The sequence below is a fragment of the Leuciscus leuciscus genome, assembly GCF_965113295.1.
Source record: "Leuciscus leuciscus genome assembly, chromosome: 19".
Taxonomy (NCBI): Eukaryota; Metazoa; Chordata; class Actinopteri; order Cypriniformes; family Leuciscidae; genus Leuciscus; species Leuciscus leuciscus.
In genome coordinates this window covers 26,463,545-26,476,469 of record NC_138743.1, presented here as the reverse complement: position 1 = coordinate 26,476,469, position 12,925 = coordinate 26,463,545, and the positions used below count along the sequence as shown (strand labels likewise).

The following is a 12,925-nucleotide window of genomic DNA, read 5'->3' as shown; positions in this document are numbered from 1 at the left end:
CCAGTAATAAATGCTTAACAAAATTAATTTCCTGGGAAAACAAAACCACATCCACACTACATCAAGGTGATGCTGCATTAGCATGATATTTAGAAAGCTAAGCAAACATGAACAGACAGATTTCTTTCTTTAAAACAGTGTGGAATAAATTACCCATCCAGCACAAAACAAAACATATGAGAGTATTGATGAATGCATGTGAACGAATTCCACATTGTTGAATTTTGTTGTCAATCATGACAAGGAGAACCGTCAAGGAAAAACATCATGTGATCAATGTAAGCAAATAGTGGATGTTGTGGAGGTGATGCGACGCCCTGTCCAATAGAATGAATGGACTCAAATAGCGTCCAATCAGATGAGAGCTTGAGCTCGATATAAAAACCCCACAAAGCCGATTATTTCTGGACACCATTATCAGTCTTTGTGTGGGTTCTGGTGGACTTTAGGAAGGATTAATTCCGCTTTCCCAAAGAAAATCAGTATAAGGTATGGTTTTTGTTTAAAATCGTTAAAACAAGCCTTTATTGTTCTAATAATTAGAAGTTGTGATGTGATACCGCTGCCAAGTCAATTTACAAAGACATCTATTTGTGGGCTATATTAATAATTTAAGTATGATCAGGAATGCATCAGTATCCAGACATAAAACGTGCATTCAAGCTCTGTTGTAAATTTGCAATGCGCAGTTTATATTTACCTAAAGGATTTAAATGTGTAGAAAGCCCAGTAATATTAATACAAAGGCATTTAAACGCTTTAAATGATATGTTGGTCAAGAGAACACGGATATGCGGATGATATGCTGCTTTTGTCCCAAACATCAGCAACGACCTTGCAGTCAGCCTCCTTTTTTCTGCAAGGTCTTTGGAGACGTTGCGCATTACGCATTCGTATGCTTTAAATAATAATACATGTTTCCCATTCAAGACTTTCGTAATGCACAGTAGGCATTACATAACATTCAAAAACTGCATGCATTTTATAATGAGGCGTCAATTATTGGGCGCGCACTCGACATTCCATCATATTTACTGCCCGCGTGACATGACACATCACCGAACACAATTATCGTCATACCACGACCGTTTGTTGCTGTAACGGTTTAAACAATTTAAACAAATTCTCCTGTTTTAGAAAATGCGCTTTAATGCTGTTACGTCATTATTAATGCAGCTGAGGGGCTGGCTTTGTTCTCGTTTTTTAATCCGATTTTAATTCGCCTTTAACATCCTTGTTTCCAAATATTTGCACCAGGTAGACGCAACCATGCCTTTCGGTAACACTCACAATCAGCTGAAGATGAACTACTCCGCCGAGCAGGAGTATCCCGACCTCAGCAAGCACAACAACCACATGGCGAAGGTGCTGACGCCCGAAATGTACGCAAGCCTTCGGGACAAACAAACCCCCAGCGGATTTACCCTGGATGACGTCATTCAAACCGGCGTTGACAACCCAGGTAAATGGCCTATCTTCAAAATGGAAAAGTGCCCGTATTTCTACCGGCGCTCCGGTGTATGGTGGTGCTCATGTTAAAGTATTTATGCGATCCCCCGGCTTTAGTCCGTGCGTTTCCTTTAAGCTTGTCTATGCTGAGGTGAATGTCAAGAATAATGACATTATTAATTGAATGTCAAGTTGTAAGTTACTTTAAGCAAAATGCTCTTACATTTTTATCTGTCCCTGTTGGAAGAAGTGACTAAAGATTTTGATGACTCATCCTGCACTGCACTATTGTTAATCAATCAAGTGTTCTCTAGTAGGGGCATGTCCTTCCCCAATACTGCCTGAAGCCAATTAGCAAGTTTTGGTTTTAATTGCCATATCACAAAAAAAATAAAAAATAAAAAAATCTATATGAATAAAGAACAAATGCAAATGTATGGACTCAATAGTACGTAACTAGGAGTGAAAAGTACCAATAAAATATATCTTGACAGACTTTTCATTCTTAAACAAAATGCATTTCAACTGCTGCAACACAGGCTTATCTTAAGCTCTTGAGGGTTTTTTTTTTTTTTTTTTTTTTTGAGGATGAAATTGTTTGGGTATTGAGCAAGATAAAGCAGATTGTCTAATAACAATCATTTGTTGGATCCCTAAACACTATTTGCTATAAATGAATATAAATAGCAGTCATCCTCAGGTGATAATTATCTAGCTTAAGAGCTCACCAATGATCCTAGACCATTAAGATCACAAAACATTTTGCACAAATGACAATAGCAACTTAATTTTTATTGTTGTAGTCTGATCATTTGTCAAATTGGTACAAAAACGACCTTGAATATTATTTCTGAATGTACTTTTGAGTAACCAGGACTCTGGGGAAGCCTCCTTGGGCTGCCTCATATACAAGTGCTTTTACAAAGCATACATTGGCCTTTGGTTGTGGTGGTGGCGCACTGACCCTGATAGACCCATTCAAAGCATTCTTGGGCCTGATATGCCCAAAACGAACAGGGAACCTGTAATGTACAAACATGATTTGCATCTCTTGCATAGTGCTGCTTGCTGTTGTAATCCTGGTGGCTAGTGCATGTTATGCACTTCAGTATAAGCGTTTTCATGTATTTGACTCTTAATTGATAACATAAGGTTGTGAAGTCCAACAAAGGAAGGGTTGTGTTTAATCTCATGATTGCTGCAAGGCCAACCGTGCGGTAACAAACACGATGTGTGGCTATATTAAGCTGTCGCCCAATCTGTTTGCCGTCAAGGTTAAAGAAATGTCCAAAACATTATTTGTCTCTACAACATATGACTAAAGTCCAGGATTTGTCTGACTGCTGATCTGTTGTGTTCCAGGGCATCCTTTCATCATGACTGTGGGCTGCGTTGCTGGAGACGAGGAAACGTATGAGGTGTTCAAAGATCTTCTGGATCCCATCATTGAGGACCGTCATGGTGGATATAAACCCACAGACAAACACAAGACTGACCTGAACCCAGACAACCTCCAGGTACACTGCGTCTCTCCGTCTGGTGCATCTAATTGGGTTTAACGTTTCAAAATGGTCTGCTGCTAATTTTAGTCGTGTTTTTAATAGGGTGGAGACGACCTTGACCCCAACTACGTTCTGAGCTCCAGAGTGCGAACCGGCAGGAGCGTCCGTGGTTTCTGCCTCCCTCCTCACTGCAGCCGCGGGGAGAGACGCGGCATCGAGAGTCTGTCCGTCGAGGGTGAGCTCGCCTAGCCGTCTGTTTGCATAGGATGTACTTGATTCACGATTGGTCGCTCAAGAGGAGTGGGCGGAAACATAAGTGATTCAAGCATCCACTCTGTAATGCCGTAGGTCTGTTGTGATGTGTAATTATTTTTTTCACAGCTTTGGGAGTCCTTGATGGCGATCTTAACGGAAAGTATTATGCCCTCAAGGACATGACGGATGAGGAGCAGCAGCAGCTGATTGATGACCACTTCCTGTTTGATAAGCCTGTGTCCCCACTGCTGCTGGCCTCTGGGATGGCCCGTGACTGGCCCGATGGCAGAGGGATCTGGTGAGTGAACAGGCTTCTGGGTTCATTGCTCCTCTCAATTTTGGGTTCAATTTGGACTTTGGTTCAATCCCAACTTACTAAATGGATCCATGTAGGTGTGATCATAATAACAATAATAATCTAAAAAATAATAATATTATTATTTGTAATTCCAACTGGCTATGAAAAATAGTCATGTTGATGTGTGTATATAATATATATAATATATATTTATATTTTACATTACAAAATGGATACATTTAGGGTGCCAGCTTAACTGATGTATATCAATTTTATATATATAATATATACATTTACTTTTTTTTTTTTTTTTTTTACTTTTTTTTTTATACCCTGTATAAAGATTATCTGGTTTGTTTATCATTTTATTTAATTTTTTTTATAATTTATTATTATTAAATAATTCAAATTTTCAAAATTAACCACATTGAAGCTCATATATTGTATTTTATATTAAATGTAATATGTGATGTATAATTTTTATTATACATTTATTTTCTCAATGCTTTTAGGCACAATGACAATAAGACATTCCTTGTCTGGGTGAATGAGGAAGACCATCTTCGTGTCATCTCCATGCAGAAAGGAGGCAACATGAAGGAAGTCTTCAATCGCTTCTGCACTGGCCTCACAAAGGTGTGTTTTTGTTTTTACTGGTCACTTTAGTAACACTTTCCGCAGCTCCAATATTGCCAGATTTTAAAATCTTAATCCGCTTGCCTTGCAGATCGAGGAATTGTTCAAAGAGAAGGGCCATGAGTTCATGTGGAACGAGCACTTGGGCTACGTCCTAACCTGCCCCTCCAACCTGGGCACAGGGTTGCGTGGTGGCGTTCATGTCAAACTTCCCAACGTCAGTAAGCATGAGAAATTCGGTGAGATCCTCAAGCGACTGAGGCTCCAAAAGCGTGGAACAGGTATATATTCACCTGAGCCATACAATCCTGTATTACCTGTACAGAATGTCCTCTCCAATACTAACCTTGCTCTCTTCAACAGGTGGTGTGGACACAGCTGCAGTAGGTGGTGTCTTTGACATCTCCAACGCTGACCGTTTGGGCTTCTCTGAGGTAGAGCTGGTTCAGATGGTGGTGGATGGAGTTAAGCTGCTTGTAGAGATGGAGAAACGCCTGGAGGCAGGCCAGTCAATCGACGACCTCATGCCTGAGCAGAAGTGAACACTTCGTGACTCCTAACTTAACTCCTTCCCTGCCTCCACCAGTCCTCCCTTCCTCCAGTACCAATAATCTTAACCACATCAAGGAACACACTCCACCCAAACGGTAGTGGCACTAAAGTTAGACGAGTCTTCCATCAGTGTGAAGGATTTTGTATCTCAAACGTCCTGCAATGTTGAAGATGGAGTTTAACACCAGAAATAAAGTCTCTTTGGCCCATGGAGTTTCTTGTGTGCATGTTATTGCTTGCTTAAACTATTTGTTTGCTGTAATTTCATGGAACAATCAGTTCATTTTCCTGTTCTGCATTTGTCCAGTTGCCAGAATCAAATGCCCCATTGAACATGGGTTTTCTAGCTGTTAAATTATGCTTATGTATTTACAGTTTTTAAACCGTAAAGCTGTCATGGTGTGCAGTCTATACTATAGGATACAATGTAGAATCCCTGTGCTTGAAGGCCATTAAATAAGGGGACAAAATGTCACAAGATCATTTTTGATTTGCCCTAATACAGGAACCACAATCTCAAGAGCATTTGTGGTTTGAAGAGTAGACTAGTTCTTATTGCATTTTTTAATTCCAATTTAAGAGGTTGCATATGAATGCTTCTGTCAAACCAGTCGTATACTGTCACCTAGTGGCCATATAAGGACATGCACCCAAAAGAACGTCAATATTTTGTTGCGCTTTGTTTTGATCTCCTTTTAATCCGTGCTTTATTCCAAGTTCTAATACAGCACTTTTTTTTTTTCTTTTTTTTTTGGAAACCATGAATGTAATTTACCATACAGACATTTAGGCAAGGCAAGTTTATTTATATAGCACATTTTCTACACTATAGCAATTCAAAGTGCTTTACATAGAGAGGAATAATCTCAAAATAAGACAAAAGCTTTGCATGGAAAGGAATTATAATAATCACACTATAGCAATTCATAGAGCTTTGCATAGAAAATAGACACAATAAAATCAGGGGAAATTAAAACAGTTATAAAAAGGAATTAAAAGAGATAAATGATAGTTATAAAATGAATTAGAGTAAAAATGAATTAAAATAGTAAAAAGATGATGCATAGAATAAACTTCTCATCTGGCAAAACACCGGTGTATTTTATTTTGACTGAGATTTCCTCATGACGGTCAGTATTAGATTAGTAATCTGTACCAATCCAGACCAGTAATCTGCACTAGTCACCACAGTGTTCTCTTGATAATCTGTACCAGACTAGTCATCTGTACTAGTCACCACAGTGTTCCCTTGACCGTCATCAGTCAATCCCTCTCAAACTCCAACACAGAAAGGTGAGCACTTGCTCACAAATTTGGTCATCAAGACCATCGGGGTTTCCCCCACTACTACAATACCCTTCACTAAACACCGGTTATCAATCCGTGCCATTTGAGTTCAGTTTAGAATCAAAAGGAAGAATACAGTAGTTTAGAATCAAAAGGAGAATGCAGAGATAAAATACAGTGTTATCAGTCGGACGCACAGTGGCACAGAGCTCATTCAGTAAATGCACAGCTAAACAGATGTGCTTTGAATGTGACCACTGTAGGAGCACATCTGATCTCGTCTGGAAGCAGGTTCCAGCTGCGGCTGGCATAGTAGCTAAAAGCAGACTCACCATGCTTAGAGTGAACCCTTGGTAATTTTTGGTGATGTGATCCTAATGATCTGAGTGATCTGTTGGGTTTATATCTGCAATGTTTTGAGGTCCTAGGCCATTGAATGGTTTATATACCAGTAATAGTACTTTAAAGTCAATCCTAAATGTAACTGGGAGCCAGTGTAAAGACCTGAGGACTGGTGTGATATGTTCATATTTTCTGGTTGTGCTCAAAATCCTGGCGGCAGCGTTCTGTATGAGCTGAAACTGTCTTGTGGTCTTTTTGGGAAGGCCAGTGAAGAGTCCATTACAATAATCCACCCTGCTGGTGATGAAAGCATGCACAAGTTTCTCTAAGTCGTGTCTGGAAACAAAGCATAATTCTTGCAATATTTTTTAGATGATAGAACGCTGATTTAATTATTGCTTTGACATGACTACTGAAGCTAAGGTTGGACTCCAGAATCACACTGAGATTCCTGACTTGATTTTTAGTTGTTAGTTGTTAACTTCATCTTTGTTTCCAAACACAATGACTTCAGTTTTGTCTTTGTTTTATCTGAAGAAAGTTTTGGCACATCCAACTGTTAACTTCATCAATGCATTGGCACAGGGAGTCAATGGGGCTGTAATCATTAGGCGATAGGGCTAGGTAGATCTGTGTGTCGTCTGCATAGCTGTGGTAAGCAATTTGGTTCTTTTTCATTATTTGGCTCAGTGGGAGCATATACAGGTTGAACAGGAGTGGCGCAAGAATTGAGCCTTGAGGGATGTCATGGATGTCCACTCAGACTTATGGTCTCCTATACTCACATAATAACCTCTCCCTTCTAAGAATGACCTGAACCATTTTAGGACTATCCCAGAAAGCCCGACCCAGTTTTCCAGCCTGTCAAGAAGTATGTTATGATCGACAGTGTCAAATGCAGCTCTGAGGTCGAGTAGTACCAGCACTGATAATTTGCCTGAATCTTTGCCTTTTAAAGTATTTAAGCAAATATCGTTTATTATCTTTATGAGCGCTGTCTCTGTGCTGTGATGCGGTCGGAAACCAGATTGAAAATTGTCAAAGTATCCATTCGAGCTTAAGAATTTGTTCAGCTGATTGAAGACAACTTTTTCAATGATCTTGCCTGAAAGGAAGATTTGAGAACGGTCTATAGTTGCTTAATATGGTCTTATCCAGATTGCTCTTTTTCAGGAGGGGCTTGACAACTGCAGAGAGAAGTGAAGAGTTTACCACTTCTAGAAGATCTACTTCTAAACAGTTTAACACACTTTTGAAAAAAGATGTGGGAAGTGTGTCAAGGGCGCATGTTGATGTTTTAAGGTGCTGTACGTTTTCTTCCAAAATTTTGCCATCAATTTCTTCAAAATCAGACATAGTGACTACTTTCTCAGGTTGTGGTCTGATCAGTCTGACCCCAGCGCAACTCAAGGATGTGCTGATCACCTTTCTGATATTATTGATTTTCTCAGAGTAGAAGGAAGCAAACTCACTGCATTTGCTGTCTGAGAGCAATTCATTGGGAATCTGGCTTGGGGGGTTCGTCAGTCTCTCTACAGTAGCAAAAAGAGTGTGTGTGTTGTTTAAGTTGGTGTTTACAATATTCGAGAAGAAAGTCTGTCTAGCTTTGCCTAGTTCCATATTGAAAGCATGGATGCTGTCTTTGTAGATGTTATAATGGACTACAAGTTTTGTCTTCCGCCACATGCGCTCTGCTTTTCTGCATTGTCTTCTCATATTTTGCACTGCTGTTGAGTTTCTCCAAGGTGCTTTTAGTCTGCCACTCTTCTTCCTGACTTTCACAGGAGCAATATCATCCATTACACATTTAACTTTTGAGTTAAAAGAATCAAGGTTAAAATCAACAGAGTCAGCAGATATGCTTGGTGTTAAAGATATAGCCTTCATAAATAGTACACTAGTGTTCTCATTTACGCACCTCTTCTTGACAGACACAGATCTAGCTTCAATGGCAGGAGAGATCAATATATCAAAGAAAATACAGAAATGATCAGACAGTGCTACGTCCTTAATAACAATCGATGAAATGTTTAGACCCTTACTGATAAGTAAATCTAGAGTGTGTCCACGATTGTGTGTGGGTCCATGTACATGCTGAGTCAGATCAAAAGTTTTTAAAACAGTTTTGACCCATATTGTTTTCTGCATTATCTATGTGGATGTTAAAATCTCCAGCAATAGCAAAACAGTCAAACTCTGAGGTAATTGTTGATAACAGTTCAGTAAAGTCCTCAGCAAAGGCTGGAGAGTATTTTGGAGGCCTGTAAATAATGATGAGTAAAATGCGTGGAGCAGCTTTTAACACAATACCCAGATATTCGAAAGATGGGTAATTCCCAAATAATATTTGCTTACATTGATAGACATCTTTAACAAGAGTAGATACACCCACACCTCTTCTACTCTCTCTGCATACACTCATAAAAGTAAAGTTAGGAGGGGATGTTTCATTAAGGATTGTTGCACTGCAGCTGTCTTCTAGCCATGTTTTATTTAGATGCATAAAATCCAGGTTGTCTGTGGTAATTAAGTCGGTGACTACTAAAAGTGATTTATTTTTAAGTGAGCGATTTACTTTTTGTCCCCACAGCAATCTTAGTTTGACATGTAATAGGCACCAGATTAGTTGGGTTTGCTGTACGGCTTTTGAAGGCCTTAGACTTTCTATCATGTAATAGAACATCAATAGAGAAAGATACAGTCACACTGGGTTCCCGCTTGTTCTGTAAACATTTGAGAAAGTTAATGTTATCATAGTGGGGACCCGACGCATATCACTGAGAGCTGGTATCAGTTGTTTTTGGTTCACCTCGAGCAGATGGGGGAGGGTGTGGGCCCTGGCACTGTGGCAGAGGCCGAAGAGCTCTCACAGGAGGAGGGGGAGGGCGAGCTGGGCCCGCAGGCTTTGGTGTTCGCGGGGCCTGACGTTTTTTGGTTGATATCTGAGGGCTTGCAGAAAAAAAGAGTGGGATAGTTTGGTTCCAGCATACACCAGTTCTTCCATTTTCTCTGAGAAGCACAGAAGTGGAGATGCTGGAGAGAGGGATAATGTGTCTGGTGTTATCGGAGGCTGTGATATGTTGCCCTGGTTTTCCTGGCTGTTTTCCAGGAAGTCATCCTTGGGTCTGAATCTTAATTTAGTTAACCATATACACTCACCTAAAGGATTATTAGGAACACCATACTAATACTGTGTTTGCCCCCCTTTCGCCTTCAGAACTGCCTTAATTCTACGTGGCATTGATTCAACAAGGTGCTGAAAGAATTCTTAAGAAATGTTGGCCCATATTGATAGGATAGCATCTTGCAGTTGATGGAGATTTGTGGGATGCACATCCAGGGCACGAAGCTCCCGTTCCACCACATCCCAAAGATGCTCTATTGGGTTGAGATCTGGTGACTGTGGGGGCCATTTTAGTACAGTGAACTCATTGTCATGTTCAAGAAACCAATTTGAAATGATTCGAGCTTTGTGACATGGTGCATTATCCTGCTGGAAATAGCCATCAGAGGATGGGTACATGGTGGTCATAAAGGGATGGACATGGTCAGAAACAATGATCAGGTAGGTCGTGGCATTTAAACGATGCCTGCACAGTGGTAACAAGGCATGATGGATCCATGTTCTCATTCTGTTTACGCCAAATTCTGACTCTACCATCTGAATGTCTCAACAGAAATCGAGACTCATCAGACCAGGCAACATTTTTACAGTCTTCAACTGTCCAATTTTGGTGAGCTCGTGCAAATTGTAGCCTCTTTTTCCTATTTGTAGTGGAGATGAGTGGTACCCGGTGGGGTCTTCTGCTGTTGTAGCCCATCCACCTCAAGGTTGTGCGTGTTGTGGCTTCACAAATGCTTTGCTGCATACCTCGGTTGTAACGAGTGGTTATTTCAGTCAAAGTTGCTCTTCTATCAGCTTGAATCAGTCGGCCCATTCTCCTCTGACCTCTAGCATCAACAAGGCATTTTCGCCCACAGGACTGCCGCATACTGGATGTTTTTCCCTTTTCACACCAGTCTTTGTAAACCCTAGAAATGGTTGTGCGTGAAAATCCCAGTAACTGAGCAGATTGTGAAATACTCAGACCGGCCCGTCTGGCACCAACAACCATGCCACGCTCAAAATAGCTTAAATCACCTTTCTTTCCCATTCTGACATTCAGTTTGGAGTTCAGGAGATTGTCTTGACCAGGACCACACCCCTAAATGCATTGAAGCAACTGCCATGTGATTGGTTGATTAGATAATTGCATTAATGAGATATTGAACAGGTGTTCCTAATAATCCTTTAGGTGAGTGTATTCCCTGAATACTACAGGTGTTTAGCCAACAATGTCTTTTTTGTATTAGATACACCTTCATTGTACAGAGTTATCTCGTTATTTTAATTATGATACATTTTGGTAGTTAACACTTAAAGCATGAAAAACCCACCCAACAATTGCTATAAAATCTTTGTCAACCCCGACATGGCAGAGAAAAGTAACACGCACGATGACACAAAACCCCTCTTTAGCCCCACGTATACGACAACTACCTGAATAACACAGATCTCTTTCGCTATTCAATTTAAAATACACAGTGAAGAATTTTAATAGTATAATTATTTTCGACCCATGTTCCTGACTAATTAAAGACAAAGTCCCATCCCGCTGAATTAAAAATGTGCAAAAATACATGATGCACAGTTTATCAAATTCTACAAGATTAGGTGAATTAAGTGACGTGGTTTCAAATCTGTACGATAAAAAATAAAATAAAAAATAAATGTATCTACCGTTGGGTTGTCATGCAAGTAAATTAATCTTTGCTCTAAATGTATATCTGATATTGTTAAAAATACTTTAAGGATTTTCTGTATTTGACTCGTTAACCTTTATGAAAGGTACAGGAACCTACTGCATGTTAATACTCCCATACTGTGAGATATGGAGTGTGACCCGAGTGCTGGGCTTTATTTGATGTGCCCCAAAGATAGAAGATCTTTAGCTAAAAGCAAAGCACTCTCTCATCTTACCGCAATATTCATTCCATCAGGTGTCACATTGCTTCTAGCAACCAGGCATGACTAAAAATAGGCCTTTTTTAGGCCACTAAAAAAGCGTTAAACTAGATGTTAAAATCAATCTATCAAGCAAAAACAGACACTGAGCATAACAACACAAGGTGACATGATTTCTTGCTACGACTCATTTCTTTTTATTTGTGCACATGTATAGAACACAAGGTGCGAGTCACTGTATTTCACAGAAGCCCACACGGGCAGTTTAGTCTAACAGCATTGAGTCAAGCATGTCTCCTCTCTCATCCTCACAGTATTTACAAGGTTAAACTCCACAATAAAGCTCTTCACTGCCTCATCGGCAGAATATAAAAATCACATGACTAAAAACAGGAGTGGAGTGGAATGGAATGGGCTGGTATAATATAAAGCAACATTTAAAAAAAATCAATGTGTAAAATCAATGTAAATGCGCAGAACATTTTCAGCTGAATTCAAGCAAGCTGTCGCACTCCAGCAAATCCTGACAAGAACGTATAGTGTCAGTACCTGTAGGCTAAATACTGATTGATAATGATGGTTCATCTCAATCTCTCTGCACACTTCACACACTCTTCAAAACACTCCAATGCTGTGAAAAACTCTTCTCTGAACTTCACACTTCTGTAGGATGCTCACTGCAGTGAAAAAAGAAAAATCTCACTTACAGCATACATAAATCCCACACACCCTCACTCATATGCACCTTTATGAATCATATACATGCCTATCAGTATAAGGGGTTTTTCAGTCATATCAGAATAATCGTTCTATGCAAACTAAGTAGATTTTGTTCTCTGCTCTCTTCCAGTCTATACACTTGTTTTGTAGATGAGCTATAAAATTCACGCGCAAGTCCTTTGTTTTAAACATATATAACATATCAGCTTTCATTCATTCAGTTCAATTAAAAGTACTCAAAAATCTCACTTTGACAAAGAGCACTTCCTGCCCTGATCCTTTCAGCAAAGCATCATGGGTAAGCAACTACACATAAAGAAAAGCTCTTGTCAAAGAGATTAGTGCTTGATCCCCAAGGTGTGATGTACAGCTATTTTACATGGATACAAGAAACCGTGAGAGGAGTGGAGGGGGAGATACGGAGGCCTGGAAGCAGAGCTGACGGGGGCAGACCGAGAAACCTGAGGCTGCTTGTTTGGCCTGGTGTTGGCTGGAGAGTGTGTTTGTGGGTAGTGGGGTTGATTGTGTCTCCCGGTTCAGGGCTTAGCAGCTTCACCCCTTCTGTTGTCCAAGTGGCACAGAGGTGAAAGATGGAGGCTCAACACCTCGAGACATCAGTCCAGTTAGTCACCCAGAAGAGGGTTACGCCAGAGACCTCTGACGTGGCTTTATTCTGGGGTATAGCTATAGAAACAAAGAAACACATAACCAGTCATTTCATAATATACTGCACACTAATGTTAAAAATGGGGGTTTGGAAAGAAATTAATACATTTATTCAGCAAGTAGGCATTAAATTGATCAAATTAATCTCTCAATTACTTTCAAATGTGGTGTGCCACACTCAATACACATTAAAGTAAACAATTATAGTGTGCA

General features: G+C 40.0%; 2 protein-coding genes across 3 annotated transcripts in view; one reads left to right on the top strand and one right to left on the bottom strand.

The window, feature by feature from the left end:
• Window positions 1-393: 393 nt before the first annotated feature.
• On the top strand, window positions 394-4,905 carry ckbb (creatine kinase, brain b). The gene is made up of 8 exons (XM_082148368.1): window positions 394-489; window positions 1,258-1,462; window positions 2,812-2,966; window positions 3,054-3,186; window positions 3,333-3,504; window positions 4,017-4,140; window positions 4,232-4,421; window positions 4,504-4,905. The coding sequence occupies exons 2-8, from the start codon at window positions 1,270-1,272 to the stop codon at window positions 4,680-4,682; spliced, it is 1,146 nt and encodes a 381-aa protein (XP_082004494.1). The 5' UTR covers window positions 394-489; window positions 1,258-1,269; the 3' UTR covers window positions 4,683-4,905.
• Window positions 4,906-11,499: 6,594 nt separating this feature from the next.
• ppp1r13bb (protein phosphatase 1, regulatory subunit 13Bb) overlaps window positions 11,500-12,925 on the bottom strand; it is a 56,760-nt gene continuing 55,334 nt past the window's right edge. For both annotated transcript variants that reach the window (XM_082146778.1, XM_082146779.1), the window contains one exon: window positions 11,500-12,730. In XM_082146778.1, the coding sequence (XP_082002904.1) occupies window positions 12,689-12,730 (42 nt within the window). In that variant the 3' untranslated portion in view covers window positions 11,500-12,688. The remainder of the gene's footprint in view (window positions 12,731-12,925) is intronic.

Excerpts from the sequence above, each read along its gene's own strand:
- ckbb (XM_082148368.1), top strand. The coding sequence starts at position 1,270 with ATGCCTTTCGGTAACACTCACAATCAGCTGAAGATGAACTACTCCGCC. Across the intron at positions 1,463-2,811 it reads AACCGGCGTTGACAACCCAG|GGCATCCTTTCATCATGACT; the intron begins GTAAATGGCCTA and ends GTTGTGTTCCAG. Across the intron at positions 3,505-4,016 it reads CCCGATGGCAGAGGGATCTG|GCACAATGACAATAAGACAT; the intron begins GTGAGTGAACAG and ends CAATGCTTTTAG.